Consider the following 20232-nt stretch of genomic DNA (forward strand, 5'->3'; position numbering starts at 1 on the left):
GCTGTGTGCGTGAGCGCGTGTATACGTTCTACCACTACCATCGTGCGCGAGTACAAGAGAACGAGACGGAGCGAGCTTCGCAGAGAGAGAGAGAGAGATTGAACGAGGTGGAGGCGAGGGCCGAGGAGGGAGCGAGAGCGGGCGAATCAATCGGCGCGCAGAGGACTCGCTGGCCCTCCCGCGCAGCTCTCCTCGCTCCCTCTCGCTCCCTCTCGCACTCGACCCTCGAGCGCGCGCGCGCACACGCACACACACACGCACACACACACACACACACCTACGTGCACGCATCGTTTCGCACAACACAGACTCGTGCGCCCACCGCTATATCTCTTTTCGCTACATACCTCCCGCGACGAGCTGCACACGCAAGCGTCCCGCCACTAACTCACACCTATACGCGCACTCGCTCGCACATGGCTAGCTCTCTGGCTTATCCCTCTTGCTTCCTATACCTATGTACAAATACGCGCGCACACCTATATATTTACAAAACTACTTGGCCAAAACGTCACAAACTTTTCAACATTTCACCCGTTCCTTTTTAATTCCATCCCAATGCCATATCGTCGAAACATTACAAAACGCATTATTCGATTTACATTTCGTTCTTGAGCTCCAGCGAATGGCGATGCCATCGAGCGATAAGAAAATAATAATAATCAATCAGCTCTCTCTCTCTCTCTCTCTCTCTTTCGTGCAGTTGTACTGGTATGTAGCAAATACAATTATACGTACATTTTCGCACGCGCATCAACGACCGTCTCAATATTATCGGTCAAAAGAAATTTATACCCGACTATTGCGATCCCTTTTCGACGCGACTGTTGAGTCATCTTTCATAACACGCACTAATCGATAGATTTGAATTTGAAAAATCTCGCTCCAAGGAAAGTCCTAAAACGCAATTGTGCACGATCTTCGAGCCAAGTCGGTATCAGCTGCTATAGTCGGCTTTTCTATCCAATGCATTTATGTATACAGCACGACTGATTCGTACGGTGAGCAACTGTCGAGTTGCTCCGCTGGATCATAGTACGCAGTTCGTGCAACAAGGATCCCCTTATTGATTATAATAAAAGTAAATGTTAAGAAAATCTATCGTGGAAAATTGTACGAGAAAAAAATGCCGTCAAACTATACGTTGAGGCTCATTAAATTATAAAAAAAATAATTCGTATAGAAATAATGCGTATACAAATGTGATAAATATGCAGCGCGATGCAAATTATCGCTACGAATTAAAATGTTGGATAATACGTCTCGCAGCTGTTAAAATGATAGATCGGGCCGCCAAGTTACGCACAAAATCACCTGAGCTCGGCAATCATCCGCATCCCGAATTAATCTAATCAGTTGTCTTTCTGTCTCTCTTTCTCGTCTTATAGCAGTAGCAACGACGGCACAAGGGATTGAATAACAAACGACATCGTACACGAATGTATAATATAATATGTATACGTATATTCGAAAGTGGAGATGCATAGAGCCGAAGATGTAACGTATGGTCGACTGTTGGGGAATATTCGTGTATTGGCGCCTATCGGTGTGCGCGCACATGTGCTTGGCATGTACGTACGAGGCTATATATACGTTGCGCTACGTAGTGTTGGTATATCGCCTCTTTTGTGGTCATTGCGCGCGCCAGAACAAGCGACTTTGCTCGACGTGCATGCATATACGCACACAGCTTTGAGGCTTCGGACTTGTTGTACGTGTAGATAGCAACACGCATGCTCGCTTCGTACAATAACATACGTGCGCAGTTTCTCTCTCTCTCTCTCTGCTTGTGAGTTTGTGTATGCATCCGTCTGTGTGTACGATAAAGCAATAACGAATTATCGTAAACGGTATAAATCTCACAAGTGTATTCATTCCTCGGGAGATATCATCGCTTTCTCATCGGTGCCAGCTTATTGTTATACATTTTTTGCTCGCCTTCTCCTGTGCATCTCCTCGCACAAACGCACGCGAACATTATGTGATCGCATTTTACTCCTTTGCACGACTCTTAATGCCACTTGCCAGCCACGACATTTGCAACTTTTTATTTCGATGAGTTTACATCTACTACTTACCGTCTTGACTAAACTTGCAAAGCCAATGGCCGCAATGGCGAGTAAGAGAAATTTCGATATCTGAAATGAGTGAAAAAAAGCAAGCATCTCTAAATAATGACCGCGCGCAAGACCAAAGGCCGATTCTTCCGAATGCAAAGGAAAACGCAGTAGACGAGCGACGCAATGATGAACGTGCAGCATTGCGCGGAAGTACGATTTCGCGCTTTACCTACCTGCATCACGCGTTCAGCTGGCAAATGAAAAAACGGCCGCTAATTGTGCTCGCCGAATTCCCTGTATTTTCGAGGACAAGAGTCCGATTGTTTTTCGAGCAATGTGATCGCTCCATGCCATTGCTAAACTTGGACTTTGCGACAACGATAATAGGAAAGATTTGCGTCGGCGATCGCGAAGCGCGATAACAGCCGAGAAAGCCAAAGAGAATTGCGTAAATGCCAAGTTCAAGGGTACGCATATAAGCTGCAGTAGCGCAAGCGAGCGAGCAAGCGAGCAAGAGAGAGAGAGTTAACTGCTGCAGCGTTCTTGCCTGCTTATATTATATGTTATACAAACACACATAACCCGTTCACGATCTATTAACAACTAAAAACTAGATGCGTACGAGTGCTGCGTTTGAGTATAGATTCTCATTCAAATATTCTAGCTCCAATGTCTGCCTATATGCATTTCTCTCCCTCTCAACTTCTCTTTTTGCATATAATCATAGGAACAAGATATGTATGCGATAGAGCGAGGAAAACGAAATGAAACAAGCCATGCGCGAATAGTTTGCCCTGACCGTGAAGCTTGGCTGGGTGCTCTATCACATATGGAAACATACATCCAAAATTGTTTACAAAATAATTATAATATTTTTTGTCAATTAAAATGTAATAAATTGGTGCCTTTTTCTTTTGGCGTTGCAACTACATAAAAAAAAATGGTTGACAAAGGTGCATCTTATACTTGCGAGGGTCATTAGTCAACGCATCGCGGCGATATCGACGTTAGAGTGTTAGATCGCCGGCGTACGCAGAAACAAGTCGGCACTCGCGTGTGCGGCTAGAGAGATAAAATGTAAATGATTCGAGCCTTTGGCTATGTGCGAGTCACGAGTCTGCTTGTGTGCGTGTTGTACGCACAGGCGTTTATTCGCGAACGGCTTGTAGCCTGTAGAGCAGCTCACCGCACCGACGCTCGCGAGTATCGAAAGGTTTTGTTGCTGCAGCTTGCACCAACTGCACGACCTGCGTGTAGGTGTACATAAGCTGCGAGCCTATAACAATGAGTCCACTGCACGCAACCGATTCTTACGTATTTATTTGCGCCGTACTTTGCCAAACAGTCGATACAGCCACACGCGCAGCGCGCCTATATATATAATACATATTTTTTCATGAATCTACATGTAGAAGACGCTAAAACACGTATACCGCGCATTGTACGTGGCTGACGCGACCACGACGATGCATCGCCGCTGAAAAGAAAAATATTTTTAATCTTGTTATTATATATTTTTCCATTCCTTCTACTTTTTTTTATCACTGTAATTTTTTTATTCACATAAATCATGACTTTTCGGATCAGTACGTTATTTCTTTAGATCATCATTACATTTATATTATATAATAATACTTATGACTATCGTTATTGAAATGATATATTAAATTTTACAGTACTAAATTTTATAATATGTGTTCGAGTGAAAACTTGATCGAATATCTCGTGTTGTACATAAGCTTTCTTAGATCCATAATGATTATTATTCTTTAATTTTTTATTTACGATTCAGAACGAATGCAGTCACGCTTTTGGAAATGATTAATTTCAAAGTTTAAATCAACTAATCAACTCCTTTATTTTATGTTGTGAAAGAGATGCTATAATTAATTATGTAATTACGTATAAACCATTGTAATACGTTGTGTTATGAAATCACTCAGGCAATATATTTATCTGCATATTACGTATTACACGAAAATTTGGACCATTTGAACCAAATTTTGAACTTTTATCTTGTGTATGTATAATTAACTCGATTTTGCATTGATAAAAGTGAGTAAATTGTTAAATTGAGTTTATGTTGACGTTTCGTTACGAAACTGATTTGTTTTGTTAGTACAAATAAAAAAATATGCTATATATACGAAAAAAGAAATGTTCGAATCATTATCGTCTGAACCTCCGAGCTTCTTTGTAACAACCATGCTGGCAAAATTCTTCATTCTCCTCTTGGGCTCATCTTTGGTTTTGGTAAGATATTTGAATTTAAATCATAGATGTGTATTTTCGCATAATAAACACTAAATTTTCCTCTTTGATTTTCTCAGGCCCAGCCACTCGAAGGTCAAAGCAATGATTTAAGTGTTGTTAGGAGTTTCCAGGTAGATAAAATTACTATAACTTGGTTTCTGATTTAATATGCATACAATTACGACAGTTGATGTAAAAATTAATTTTTATTCGTGTAGCTCTTTGAAGATGAGGCTTTGGACATAAATGATGGACTATTCAATAAGCAAGCCATAGAAGTTAGTTTCGAGAAGATGAAAGCGCAGTGGACCGATCTCGTTGCAAAAGGAATGGCAAAATTAGTTGTTATTAAAGATGTAGCTCTGAAAAATTTCGATAAAATGGCACAAAAATGGCAATCTCTGCACAAAAAAGGATTGGAACTAATCGACGAAGTCAACTACTTGTACGACGAAGTGAAAAATCTAGGAAATGAAGTTTTTGAAAATTTCAAAAACGCCTTTGTCCAGGTAAAAGAGCTGTATGCTGAAGTACAGGAGGCTGGAAAAGAGTCTTTCGAAGAATTGAAGAAGATCGTCGATGAACTCAAAGCAGGAGTTGACCAAATCAACAAGACAGTTGCTGTCAAATATCTCGGCTGAGGCCTTCTTTTGTAACATATAACGTTTCATATTTTTGTAGAATATTAAAATTCAATAAAAAAATTTTTTAACTAATTCAAAATTTTTTTATTGCTAAAATAATTATCATTACTAATTCATTACTAAAATAACGATCTGCAAGTTGAAAATAAAAGAAAGCAAATCATCTTCAAGCTTCATTTTTGTATCTGAAATTAAATTCTTCAGGTGCTTGAGCTACGGAGAAACGCAAAGAGTTGTACGCAGAAAGTAAAAATACTCTGAGCTTGAAGCATAATGAATAAGGCTGCTTGCAGCACATCCTCACTTGCAGAAGCACGTGCTTGAATTCTTTTTTCTCTGTCTCGATCTTTCGCGTGTCTCGTGCTAATTTACGCAGTCCGAGCTTAACTACCTAAGACTTGAGCTCGCATGTATCTACGTAAGTTGCGCCGCTTCTCGTGTGTCGCAGCGGCTCCTAATGGTGCCAGCACCATGCGTTGTTCTTGTTAGGTAACGCGCGAGGAGATGTGTTCAAATGCACTACAAAACATACTCGAACACGCACATACTTATATAGCATACAGTGTGGCAGAGCCATTTCTAAGGTTACGTGAGTAGAACAAAGATCATCTGGGCTGATATACGTTCTGTAAACCTATTACTGCATGAGCTGATGAAAAATATCTACATGCGTTTCATTATGCGACAATCGAGACTATTCATCGTGCGACTCTGATAATCCAGACTATTTTGTACGTCGCCTACAGGGTTATAAAAAAATCAATTAAAAAACACCATGAATCATAAATACAATTGATTTATGAATTAAAACTATTTTAATTCATGAATCAATTTTGATTTTTTATTTAAATGATTTTAATTCACGAATCAATGTTGATTTTTTATTTAATCAATTTTAACTCACCAATAAAATTGATTCGTGAAATAAACTTGGTTTCAATCTTTCTTGAGTTGAATCAAATTTCATGACTCCTGTTTCTTTGAGTGGTTCATGCTCCAGGTATTAAAAATAGCCAAGAGTCAACTTCTCGTGTACGTTATAGCTTATTTCGGCTTTTTAGGCTCCAATTCGTCATAGGCGATTACCTCCGAAGTACCTGGAGATCAGGGTGGCCATCATGAACGTCCTCATCGAGACCATTGCAGTAAAAATCACGGAAACTTATAAAATAATACTCACGGCGGGGCCCGAACGACCCAAAAAAACTAAAACTACCTGAAGGAGCCTATTCCGTACTCCTTTTACCTATCTGAGGCTCGGTAACCCCAAAGAACTAAAACTAGTTAAAGAATCTTATTTTTGCCACCGCTGCGTGCATCCCCACTCGAACGACGTGCACTGCTGCACGCGTCTCCACCATGGGCCGACGGACAATCAGCGCGCTCTTGCTTCCTATATAAGCGAGGCACCCGGCCCAGCAAAAGAAATCGTCTCTCGGCAGCCAGCCAGAGCACATCGACTCTCGTCCTCGCGCTCTCGAGAGTTTTGACTTAGGGCAACTTCTCAATAGTGAACTTGGTCAAATTACTCGCCTCATCATTTCATCACCGTTTTCTGGTATGTCATTGACGGCGGTACTCCTGGCGCTGGCTGTAGTTTCATTTGCAACCAAAAATTATTGGATAAAAACTATGCAGGCTTTTTCAATTTGTCCCCTGATTGCAAAAATGTTTCCGCCGAGTCAAAAAGTGGTGCAATTTGTTGGAACGTCCTCATCGATACCATTGCAATAAAAATCACGACAACTTATAATATAATACTCACGGCGGGGCCCGAACGACCCAAAAAAACTAAAACAACCTGAAGGAGCCTATTCCGTACTCCTTTTACCTATCTGAGGCTCGGTAACTCCAAAGAAATAAAACTAGTTAAAGAATCTTATTTTTGTCTTTTTTATCTACCTGGGGCCCGAGAATTTCATTGACATAAAACATCTGGATTTTTGGAAAAATCCAAAATCCGTATTCTTTGATCAATTCTAAACACTTTTTGTTCTATAAAATTTTTTCCTCAAGTCCTTCATTTTCGAATTAAAAATTCTAGAAGTTTTTTTCCTTTTTTTCGCGGTCCAACCACCATTTTGTTTGTTTAAACATTAATTTTTCGAATCGGAACCCCTCTAACTTTTTAGTTTAGACATCGAGGACGCGATATTTGTACGAAAACCATGAGATTTTAAATGCTTTCCGTTTGGAAAATCAAAAAATAAAAAATTTTTTTTTTCAAAATCACGTTTTTTTTGGATAAAATCAACCATAACTTTTGACCTGATTATTTTTTCGAAAATCTGAGCTCAGATTCTAAAAGGACATTAAATTATACATAAGATCAGGCTACATATTTTTTTGACCCCTTTTTCATCAAATACACAGCGACCGAAGTAAGTGTCAAAAAAAAACGTCCTCTTGGGACTTAATGGGTTAAATCACTCTCACGATAAACACAGTAACACCCTTGCTCACAATGCGAGGTGAATACCTTTATTATGCGAGTAAACTTCTTGACTGCCGGGCATCAAATCCTGAAATTATATTGAAAAAGCCTTCATTGCTCGAAACACTTTATCAGCTCTTCGGTGAACACTCATTAATTTTTGCTTGATCTCGTGTTATTCATTTCATTTCTACTGCCAGGTTATAACTAATTCTAATATCGGAATAGCGAAGACGACACACAAATTTAAGCCTTGTTCAATATTTCTCATAAGTATAACCGCTTATGTGTCTGATTATTCGGTCTCGCCGTTGTTGACTTGTAGCTGTATGAGTCGCTACATTTTATGTAAGTTAACCCAATGAGGCTCGCAATGACCAGAGAAACGATGAAATATTGTAAATATTCTATGAACATTGGGGTTTGAAATTTAAGAATCACTTTCATGGCTGTAAAGAGAAAAAAATTCCCGTATGAAAAAGACAAGAATTTTTTACGAGGAGACTGTAGTCCAAAAATAGAATCTTCTAAATGCTGCCAATAAAATGGAGATTAAAAGTCAAGAAAAATTTGCCGGAACATTTCCATTAAGAGTGAGATTACAGTATCTTACATTCTACTTATAAAGTAATTCGTATTCAGAACTGCAAGTGCAACAAACATCATTGATGATATAAATAATCACGACTCACTAACTTTTTTTAAATCACATGTACATATTATCAATTTCTATATTATTTGTATTTATTAATTCCATAAGACCCCTACTTGTGTAGTCTTCTTATCAGACCTGAAAAAAATCTAATTTATAGGTTTATCTTAATTCATTATTGCGATATTTTGTCGCAAAAAAACAAATATTCGGAGATGAACTGATTTAAAAAATATATTTATTTAGAATAAACGAAATTTGTACTTGAGCACTGCAAAGAAAAATGCTGAAAACTGTTTTTAAAAGAGCTTAGTTGAAAAAAAATCATTTTATAATAAGACAAAAAAAAAGACGAAAAGAGACAGAGAATCTAAATAATGTAATTTTAGAAAAAAAGAGGCTCTGTTGCTCAGTTTGCTTGAACATTGGTACGAGCAAGTTGAAAGGGTAGTCTAATCGAACTAACAATAAAACCAATAGCACTTTTTTCTCTCTCACTTTTTCCCTACCACACACACATTCATATATCTATATAGTGAGCTGCAACACATACATATATTCGTACATTGCCGCTGAATTTTTTAAGCCCAGGCGCTCGATGTCGATCGCGCGGCCTCCGATATGCAGTGCCTGCACACACGTAAGTCGTGCTCATGGCTTTACGTAACTTTGGTCGCTTCCACGCCAAGCTAGAGAGAGAGAGAGAGAGAGAGTTATCGCTTCTTTTTTTGCCACGAACGCGCAAGCAGGCGGGGCGGGAGGGTGAGTGATAATAAAAAAACGCGAGGAAAAAACATTTGCGTACGAGCAAGTAGTATTCCCTCGTACATGCACGCGCAAGCCTCTATCTGTATAGCTACAGCTATACTAAGCGCTCTTTTTTCTTTTTGTTCAAACAGTAAGAGAAAGAAAGAGAAAGAGAGCGGCACGAGCGAGCGATTAGTGCGAACTTTCGAGCTGCACATTCTGAAATTTAAATCGACCGATTTACGATGCTATATCGGGCCTTGCGGCTATTAAAACTTTTTTCCAGCCGCAGGTTAAAACGATATTAGAGGTTAGCTCGTTCGTGAATAAGCGTGTATTGCACGAGTGTTTGGCGCTCGTCAAGTCTGGTATACATTGAAAAAAATTAATCGCTCGATTCTGAATATTTTGTCGCTGCCACATGTGTCGTTCGGCCGACGGATTCCACCTCGGATTTCTTAATTGCCGCAGTTCGTATTGTTTTAATCGGCTATTCGTTGTACTGCAGCTGATTGCTTAATCGATGCGCGAAATCAGAGCGACTTTTACGCCGCTGATTCTGCTGCATTGATGCCCGCAACTCGACCAATCGATCGATTAATCAAACGGCTCGAAATTTATCGTAGCAATCGAGAATTTAATTCGATCGACGGTGGCGACTTGCCCATGTCCCCAGCTATGGGCATTTTCTAGCACATTTTCAAAAGCCAATCGTATTAAGGGCATAAGCAAGCAGCAGTCCCTTGAAAAAATATTCCTCGCGCTGAGCTAGTGTAGCATTCGAGCGGCCTGTTTTCGCTTCCGATAAATTCTTGGCTTGAAAAATTGCCGTCGCTTGGGTTCGAGCACTCTTTTCCCGCCCTGCTCGCTCTTTCTTTCTTATACTCCCACGGGGGAGGCCGGGTGAGTTTCTGCTGTTGCTGCTGCTGGAGGTGGTGGAAAGGAAAAAACAAGACGATAAATCGATATCCTTGTGGCCGCGGCGCCACGAACCTCGATTTGCTGCGTGCGTGCGTGAGTGCATGTGTGTGTATCGCAGTCACTGTGACGATTGCCGATGCCGCTGCTGCCACCGTTCCACTCCGCATACTGTGTATCTTTGTAAAGTTGGACCAACTTGATGATCATTTATAGTGTGGGCTAACGAGAAGGTGTCGGAAGCCGCTTGATTTTTCCAAGTGCTATAGTTTAATTGATTCCGATACTGCTAAGAATGCAATTATTTTCTACTTCCGATGTTTTCATATGAATAAAAGTTAAATAGTCGGTGAAGCCAAATTACAAATTAAATTTTTAATCCAGTTTTCGCGAATTGTTTCTCCACAAATTTCTATGCTAAGCTGTAGAACGTCAAAATGAAGGTCAAAATAGAACCGTTTACAGAAATAATTCGTAAAAATTTCAAAAAACAGGATTGAAAATTTAATTTTGAACTTTGCTGTGCCCAATATGCTCAATTTTGTGTCCAGTATGTGAGTATCTTAGACCAATATGGACAAAAAAAATCATTTTAACTTGCCCCAAATCATCAAATTTCGTTTTTTTCTTTCCTTCGTTCAATCACTCGCCAAGAGTATAAACTTTGAGAAATATGTCGAATTTTTAGTTTTCAATGATTTTGTCAGAAAATATCCTGACTACCGAAGGATAACAGACTGACCACGAAAAGCTGATGGAAAATCGACAATTTTCAATATCTCCAGCTGAAAAGTTATTTACAGTGTTTTTTAACAGTTATACTTTATCGCGTTAAATTTTCAAATGATGGAACTTATGGTTTTTGAAATATAGTTTTAAAAAAAATATATAATAGTAATAAATTCTGTTTTCCAAAGCTATGTAAACCATTAAAGTTGAAAAAAAGCGATTTAAAGAGAAGGAAATTTTCCATCGAAATAGCTATAGAGAGAGAAAGAAAAAAACGTAGTTTTGACGCGCAGTACGGTAGCTGGACATGCAAAAACCCAAAAAAAACACCACTTATTTTTCTCTCTCTCTATATTTCGCTACAATTTAAAAACAGTCTTCTAGAAAATAGATATTTCGTTGGAAAACTGAAATAATTCCCTATTAAAATCGTATGCCACTAATTTTTTGGGTGAGGATTTAGGGAATTTCCTAGCAAGTTAGAAATTGTACGATCTTGTCTAATAATGCTGCGGGGGCGAGCCATTTGAGACTTAACATAAAATGGCTCGTTAAGATTATTAAAAAACTAGAGTAAAAGTTGCACTTTTACTTTCGTTTGTGACATTTATTATAAATAATTACGACCCAGATCAACATTAAGCTCTTCGCAAGAACACTTCGTACGTAGTAACACTTAGTTTACAGAGACTTCAGCGTGCTTGAAGTAGACCAAGATGCTTCAAGACAATTTTCTTGTATAGCCTAGGATGAATGCTGAAATGAAAATTTGAAGGTTTCCAATAAAAAATAAGCTCTTCAAAATATCAAAATTGACGGTAACAGGTGTCGAAGGATTTTCAAAGCTTAAGTTCGTGGGTAAAAATTTAAATACGTACGTGAATGAGGGGGAATATCGTCAGTTTATTATGTATAAAACAGTGAATAAAACATTTTTTTTCGACAAAAATCCAAAAGTAGGTATTTTTATTCAATATAAAAAAGTGATCGCGATGAAAAGAATGGAATATTCGATTTACCTGCTGATTAAGAAATCGAGTTTTTGAAAATCATAAAAAAATATTTTTAAACGTCTCGATCTGGTTGGTAGTAATAAATGCTCTATATATTTTGTTTTTTTGCGTTGTTCAAAATAGTTTGCTGAAAAGACCAAAGTATTAAAAACAAAATAATAATTTTATCTATGAATAATAGATATTTTCTATTAAAAAGCCGTCTCTTTCGAAATTCTCATGACGCTAAAACATACACGCAAGCGCTTGAGTATCGAGTCAAAAGGTCGTGCAAGACCACTATACCTTCACACAAGCGCACAGCTGGAAAAATTGAGAGCGTTTTAATTCACATCTCGCATCGGCAATACCGAGAGCGATTAAGTGGAACCACATGCAGTTGACGATTCGCAGGATTTTTCAGCTACGAGCGGGACCGTCATGCTTGGCTATTTCGTTATTTTTTTTTTCACGGTTGGTGCAGTTGGCGATGCGTTGCCGTGTACACGATACGCGTGCACGCTGATGTCGGCCTGTGAGATATGTTACTCCGACCGATTGGATCGTCGCTTTGCAATGGAAAAGCAATTTTACGACGATTTTCACTTTCGCGAGTTGGCAATTGAAAAAATAAAAGCAGCGCTCTGCATTCGGCGGAGGGCTAAATAAAGGGGTCAGTGCAGCACACGCGTGCAGACTGGATGGCTGACTCGATGGTTGCGGCTCGGATGCGTTAGCGGGTCACGTGCCGCCAAAGAGTCGCCGCTGCACCAGCCTGAGTGCGTTGTATAAACACGTAAATCATACAGTACGAGAGAGAGAGAGAGAGAGAGAAAGATAAAGAGAAAAAGCATCGATATTGCCTGTTAGTGCTCGGACGCACTCTTGTGCCCAGATACATTCCGACTTTGCATGTATAGCTACGTATAAATTGATAATTGCCATCTTCTAATTGGCCTGCGTGAGCGTGTAAGCGAATGGCTGCGCGTGTGTAATTTTTTCGCGCGCGCGCACCGCAGCATATATGCACACTCGCGTGCATGCGTCGTCAGACGCTATATACTTACACGAGAGATTAATTATAATTGCCGGCAGCGTCCAAGCAGACCTCTGCTCTTTATATTTATCGGCCCAAACAAAGAATATTATTAATTTTTGCCCGAATCGCCGACCCTACTCGCCCTTAACTTTTCCTTCGCTCTTTCGATCTTTTCATCATTATTCTATTGAATTAACATAGTTTTCTGTACTAGCCAATATCATCGTTGTGTATCCTTGATTTTATCGATTTCGATTAGATGTAGTCAATCACTATTTATGTATAAGTCTCTTTTATTTTAATACATATTTAAAAATTTTATTTGGGAAGATCCAGAGATTTGCACTTTTTGTCTATAGGAGAATTGCAATGGAAAAAATTGATGGGTTAAAATATTCTTAGAAATATTTAACCAATATCTTTTAAAACCTTTGCAGTAAACAATTATTGCTGTTTTTTTAGTAGTTGAAAATCTTGTGAGAGCTTTAAATTAACAATAGATTGGAATTTATCATGTTACTTTTATACTAAAAAATATACAAAAAATGTTAAAAAGTTGTCGATTCAAAAGTATCTGCCGTAAGCTTACTTTTTCCATTTATTTTTAATTCATTTCAATAATAATTACATTCATATCTAAACATTGGCCATTTTCATGAAACAAACAAACTAAGAAATGTTTACGAGTATAACACCTTTATCTTTACACGTGATATGTCTGAAAGTAAACACGTTGGCTAATACGAAGAATAGTCGAAATATTATCATAGATTTACACGATTAAAATTTTGAATCCAGCTGTTTAACATTTTTCGTCAAAGTATTCTAAAAACGTGTTCATATAAATAAACCTTTATTTGCAATAGATAACGAAACTTTACTTTTTTCGGAAATTAATTGTATTATTTTGCTTAATAAAACTACTCAATAATTAAGTATTCATTTTCAAGGTCTCAGATACAGTGTCTTCATTTTCGAAAATTTAGAAATGATGATAACAAAGACGTGTTGTTGAAAAAAATTATCGTATTTTTTAATTTTATGAAAATAAATAATGAAAAAGATGGTGCGTAGCTACATTAAAAGCAGCAACTGTGAAATTCGTGCAAGCTTAGAAGTGTCGACACGATACCCCAAAACAAGTGCATGAGACCAATCTCCTTGGCCAGCCGAGAAAAAAAAATTATCATTGCAATGATGAGATAGCAACAGCATTTTTTTTTCCTAGCACGAAATAAGCGCCCAACAAGATAAACGATTGTGTTTTTGTCAACCCTTCACTCTCGTACTCTCTCTCTCTCTCTCTCTCTTTCTTTCTTAATTCCTTTCTTGACGCACGTAAACTATTTTAGAAGAGTTCAGCTTGATGCACGCGCGCTAAAAAAGAGAGAAGAGAGAATGAGAGTGAAATAAAAGAATTGAGCCCTAAGCTCGTATTCGCAAATCAATGGTAAATTTGCATAACGCTCACACAGACGTAGACACATATTCGCTTATGCAAAGTTTTGAATTGAAACACACATATGCGCATTCGCACACAGATACATACCCTCGTTGCCAGCCCTCTGATGTATATAAGCACTCTAAGCACTGGAGGGTAAAAAACTACTTGTGTATATATAGTTGCACATAGTCGGTCCACTCCGCCGCACTCGCCTCGTTTGTGCTTACTAGCGCTCATTCTTTCTTTTTTTTGCCCTCTCTCTCTCTCATTCGTGCGCATCATCTCTCTGCACTAGCAGTAGTAGTAAAATTGTAGTAAGTATATATATATCACGTTTTCTTTTCTCGCCCATCATATACAGCGCGTCCCGCGTGTTTTTTCTTTCATTTCGTTCTCGCGCGCATTCGGGTATTTTTCTTCTTTCTTTCAAACCTTACGCTTCTGGAACAGGGAAGCTCGCGCGTGCGACCCCTTCTTTCCTCTTGTTCTCTGTCTGTCTGTCTCTTTCTCTCTTTCTTTCGGGATCTTTTTTACGCGCCCCGTGTACGTGATTTTTCGCTTTCTCGTGCGCTCCACTAGTGTCGACTACGGCTGCTGCAACGGCCTGTCAGGTCATTGCGTTGTCGTGATCTTTTTAGGTCACGCTGTGCTGCCGCCACCGCCGTCGTTGCTCGCATGCACAATCATCTCGTCTGTGCCTCGTAATGTGCGCGCATAGAAGGGTGTAGCTTTGAAAACTGCAACTTTCACGTACATATTTTGGTTGCGCGTGCAAAAAGGCGATTCGTCAGAATCTCCTCAAAAAGTTAGTCTTACTGGGACAGCTTGCGACATTTAAAACAAAATCTATCCTATCGTATGAATGCCGATTTTCAAAGCTGCGAATTTAAATAATTTAATTTGCTCACGTTCTGCAAAATAAATAAGTGTTACTTATCTCCCATAATTATGGTACCGGTCGAAAATTAGCCTTTTGCTTCACAGACAATCATTAAAAATGATAAGAATCTATTATTTTCGCTATCAGTTATTCACAGATCGATAAATAGACAGACGCACTCGATAAAGTATAAAAGTCAGAACAAAACCACATTTGCTACAGTCGAATTTAACTAGCAAATTGAAACATCAGCATGAAGACGATCGCACTTCTTCTCTTGGGCCTAACTTTGGCTTTTGCCCAGCCAATTGAAGAAACTCAAGAATTCGAGCTCGAGGTAACAATTGTTCACATAAATATCTATATCTTTTTCTTTTATTTCATTCGATTAAAATAATTTTTAAAATTTAATCTATTTGATTTTAGGTTGAAAGCACCTCTTTAATCCCAATCGAAGATGAGTGCGACGACTTCGTAAGTTATTCATATACTTAAATACATTTAAAATGCACAACATACAATAATACATTTTTTTAAACTTGCAGCTGTTTGGTTGCGACGATGATGACGATTTTGACTATGATTTTAGTCTTGACATGGATAAAAGTATAAGCCAACAAATAACTTCGGCTGCAAATACATTCGACAAAATAAAGTTGAAATGGGGTAAACTGGTTTTGAAAGTAAGAGCCAAAGCGTCAGAAGTATTTAATCAAAGCCTGGAGAGCTGGAATAAAATGAAGAAGCAATTGGATATTGTATTCGATCATGGATTAAAAGTGATTGAAGAAATCAAGGCTTTATACGAAGAAGTTAAAAAAATGGGAGAAAATATCAAGGAATTCAAGGAAATCTTCAAAACGGTCAAAGAGCTCATGCAAGATTTGAGAGAATTTGGACAGGAAAGCTACGGAGATCTGAAGGCCCTCGTGGCAGAAACCAAATTAGCTCTTCAAGAAGCCAAATCTAAATACCAACTTATTCCTATCGTAGGATAATTATTGTAGACTAATGTATTTCTCTTAGATAACTACTTTTAAATTATTTTATGCAACAGTATGACGAAAAATGCCCTTTTCGCACATTAGTGCACAAAAAGCGTTTTTGGACACTGGTGTGCGGTAAAATTTCGGGTATTTTTTGAAATGTCATGCTTGTCATTTATGCACTTTTCACATTCTATTGCATAAAATTTTGTAAACAACACGTGCCCAGCTTTTTGCGCACAGTGTGCGCAAAACAAGCCACTTGTGCCAACACTCGTGTCAGCCCTCGTGCATACACTGTGCGCAAAAACGCATTTTGGACGCACTTGTTGCATAAATAACTATTAAGTCATAAAGTTGTGTTTTATTTTTAGTTCGTATCATTATTACAAATTGTTTTTTTACTTAAATAAAGCTCTCAACCTTAATTTAATGTTTCTTACTCATTTGTTTCTTCAGTTGATCTTGAATTTGATATTATCTAGTTTTATAGTGTATATAATCTAATTAACGAAGCACTTAAACTTTAAGTTATGTAGCAAATGGTGACCTTGCACTTCATCCTGCACCTGAATAGATTTCATAGTAGAGTAATATATAAATGTATGTACTTTTAAAGGTATGAATAGGTATATATGACGTTGCTGAAAACTTTTCCTTTTTGAGTAGATACAAAGCACACCACTGCAGAAACTTGCAAGAAACCAGTACCAAAGTTTTGCGGAGAGAAAGTTTTTCTGTAGTTTGAGAGTAACTATATCAATTCGTATTAATTTCTTTTAACGGAAATGTTTCAGTGAACCCTATTCTCATAAATATTTTCTTGAGTAATGATTCACAATTTTTTTAATAATGATAAACAAAAAAACGAAAAATATTTGTATGCATGATTAATAAACAGATTTTATAGATTTAATTGCTAACCTAATTATATTCATTTCAAATTATTAACATCATTTGTATCCTCAGTGCGATAAACTTGACTTGATAAATTTTTAATTTTCTATTCAAAGTCATATCCGAGTCTATACGAATGCAATAAAAAATGTGGGTAAATTTTATGCATAAAAGTGATTTTTTCAAACTGCTGAATGTGTTCCGTGTGAAAGTTTAAAAAAAAATAATTTTGAACCACATTTGGTACATTACTCATTTCAATATTCTTTAGAAATCCTGAACTTTGGAGTTTTAACAGGAAAAAATGTTTGAATAGCACTGCCAAGTTTTTTATGAATGTAAAAAGTTTTTAGGTCATGATTTTTTTATTGCTACACGAGAACTAACTGGCTGGTAATAGAGAGTGACAGGTAAACACGCATAATATCGCATTTTGTAGCTTAGACGTAGGATTCAACTTTTTCTCGTTTTTTCATTGTAAATTAATAGTGCGAATCAGAATACAAAAGTTGAAAATGTTATTTTCACTAAAGTTTCGTGAAGCCAAAGCATTTATCAAATTGGCAGGTATAAAATTTTAATTTGTGTAGCAGCAGCTCCAAGAGGGCGAAATATCGAGAAAGCTCCAGCCGTTATACGCGGTAAATAAAGGAGTGCATCGCTTGTGCCTCTCCGGGGCAGCTTTTACTCCTAGGAGCTAGTCGTTCTGTGCGTCTATACACACTCACTGTGGACATTTGCCCAGGGTATTGATCCCGGGCCTCTCTCTCCCTCTGTCTGTCTGTCTCTCTCTCTCTCTCTCTCTCTCTCTTTCTCTGTTTCACTCAATTCGCTTGCCGTGCTAGCTACCTTCGCTGGCTCTGGCCCGCTGATAATTCTTGTCAGAGACTACTGGGCTGCTGCCACCGCCACCGTCGCTGCTGCTGCTACTCGCACGCCCAAAGAAGCAAGCAAGAGAACGAGAGAGACGAAGAGGAAGCTACAGCTATGGCTTATAGTATATATAGAAGTAAAGCCCGGACCTTTCCAATTATCCCGTTCGTTCTCCTTCCGCCTCTTCCTTCTATAGTCCGTTTTCTTCTTTCTCTCTCTCTCTCTCTCTCTTTCAATTCATTTAGTAGATGATATATGTAACTGATGAAGTGTAAAAAATTTTCATTTTGACAGCGATTTCAATGTTTTTTTTCGTGTGAAAATTGAGAAAAATCTTGAATAATTTTATTATACTTTACATACTAATGTTTCAATAAACAGTGAGCTCAAGTGTACATTTATTACTATTAACATTAAACACGAACATTTTTGAATAGATAAATGACAAATCAACAGTTTACCTATCGCGATGGAATGTGGATATCAATTCAACTTTATACCTAACTTTCTTCTTGATATTTCCATTTTGCAAAGTTTAAGAATCTATCAGTTCATTACAGATGAATACATCAATTCGACGTTTATTATCTACTAAACAAGTATGCGATTCTTTTGAATTAGTTTTTTTTAATTTATTTGAAAGTATATGTTGATATAAGTGAGAATACACATTCAATGCGGAGGTATGTACAACTGGTACCGACTTTTTCATTGGAACAGTTATAGTTTCAACTTGGGTATACTTTGTAAACATTCTCCGTATGGACTAAATAGTAATTTCAATAACTGCTCGTCAGATCGAAGTAAAGACCTCGTTAGTAACCTCGTTGTTGAAAATAAATCAATAAATTTACCCTGGTTACAATTTACCAATATATAATGAACGCATATACGAGCCACATAGTCGAAAAGAAAATACTTTTTTCTACTGAGAAAAAACACAAATGAAAAGAGTTTTTGCTAACCGAATCTGCAGGCCAACGAGACTGTACTAGATACATAAAAAGTTTGAACTTGAAGCCAATTTTTTAAGGACTTTCAACAAAGAATTTGGCGAATTGAAAATGCGTGCACAAAAAGGCAAACTGCGCATTTAACTGTGTGTGTGTGTGTGTCAGTACGCGTACTATAGTATTTACACGACACAAACTCGACGCACTCTCTCGAAAACTTTCAGAGATATTGCAATTTTTAGAGTGGTAATTTATCATCCAACGCGTTGAACAATTTTATCTTTGAATCAGTGGCGCCAGTACGCTGTCGCTCCGATCGAGATCAGCACTAAAAAACTAGCAACGTGGAGTTGTGGGTCGCTTGTTTGCAGAGTTTTGTCAAAAACTCATCTTTATAAATAACCAATTTTTAGTATTTGATGAAAATTTAGCAAAACACTGATATCAATAAAATCATGTTCACATTGTTTTATCAAAGAAAATCAATAAAAATGATTAACATGACGAAATCAAAAGCTACAATGTATCTTTGAGTTTTGTATATTCAGTCTTGAACGGCAAAAACTGCACATATTATGTCTTAAAATGTGTGTTATTCAGACTTTCCCGCTCACAAGTAAGACTATATGTTGCATAAATATATTCATTTGTCTGATTATATTCCATAGAGTCGACCCTAAATGGTATATTTATGAAAGAAGAATCTACGTTTCACTGATGTCATACATCGTATACAATTTACTTCAAGGCAGCAGATTTAACTACATTGTTGTTTTTTTCTTTTTGTTGAATAATTTCATAAACTTGACTATCAATATTTATATTTTGATTATTTTGCAAATGGATTTAATCGCGCTTTCAAATATTCACTTAGCCCGTCAAAGAAGAAGAATACACAAAAAAATAAAATTACATTGAAAAATGAAGATAAATCCATAGTCTTGAGTCCATTGCGTACATAAATTTTTATACGGTAGCGTAATGAGTATTTGTCAGATCGCAGAGACCACTAATCGAAATAGCTGGGTGCATAGCTGCCACCGAGATACACGAATAAACTTCGCACACAGCACGTAAGGGTTGGAAATAAGACAGCCCCGATGGCTTCTGATCTTAGGTTATTAATGTATTCGTGGCTGTTCACCGTCGATCGATTCCGCTTCTGCCAGAAATACGCGTGTGTATGTATTTGCGCACTGCTCCCGTGTGTGTAGGTGTGTGATCGAAAATAGTAAAGCGCATATATAGATTCTGACTAAGTTGAGGGCAATATGTGCAGCCACGCAGCCACGAGCCTCGTCCGTCCACTTATCTATTCGTGACATCAACTCTTTTTCGTATTTTTCTTTTCTTTTACATCGAGAGCAGTGCATAGGCAGCCGACTATAGCCTCACTTTCCCTTCTTCGATCGATATTACATGCACGCGTGTAGAGAGTATGTGCACATGTGTCCGCAGTCAGAGTTAGTCGTTATTCGAGAGGTAAAAATGATACGCGAACTCTTGGCTTATTACATCGGTCGAGGAGCTTTAATTATTGATGCGCTGCTACGATGTATATATTTCTCGGCACACTCGTGTGAGTGTACATTGGCTGTGGCGCGGCTTAGTCGTCGGCTCGCGAGCAACTTCGAGAGGATACGACGAGCCCCGTCACGGCTATTAAGTATCTCTTTCGCCTGTCGCACGTACACACCTGCACATGTGCATATATACGTACGCTATAAGTAG

The 20232-nt window shown here is 37.9% G+C and overlaps 1 protein-coding gene across 1 annotated transcript; it reads left to right on the plus strand.

Moving 5' to 3' along the window:
• The first annotated feature begins 15045 nt into the window (after positions 1–15045).
• LOC106651149 lies at positions 15046–15790 on the plus strand. Its single transcript, XM_014369539.1, has 3 exons — positions 15046–15129; positions 15219–15266; positions 15338–15790. Exons 1-3 carry the CDS (start codon positions 15046–15048, stop codon positions 15788–15790), a joined length of 585 nt encoding a protein of 194 aa, XP_014225025.1.
• Positions 15791–20232: the final 4442 nt, after the last annotated feature.

Source organism: Trichogramma pretiosum, unplaced genomic scaffold, assembly GCF_000599845.2.
Source record: "Trichogramma pretiosum strain Unisexual culture from Peru unplaced genomic scaffold, Tpre_2.0 scaffold8, whole genome shotgun sequence".
In the NCBI taxonomy this organism is placed as follows: domain Eukaryota; kingdom Metazoa; phylum Arthropoda; class Insecta; order Hymenoptera; family Trichogrammatidae; genus Trichogramma; species Trichogramma pretiosum.

Excerpts from the sequence above, each read along its gene's own strand:
- LOC106651149 (XM_014369539.1), top strand. The coding sequence starts at position 15,046 with ATGAAGACGATCGCACTTCTTCTCTTGGGCCTAACTTTGGCTTTTGCC. Across the intron at positions 15,130-15,218 it reads CTCAAGAATTCGAGCTCGAG|GTTGAAAGCACCTCTTTAAT; the intron begins GTAACAATTGTT and ends ATTTGATTTTAG. Across the intron at positions 15,267-15,337 it reads AAGATGAGTGCGACGACTTC|CTGTTTGGTTGCGACGATGA; the intron begins GTAAGTTATTCA and ends TTAAACTTGCAG.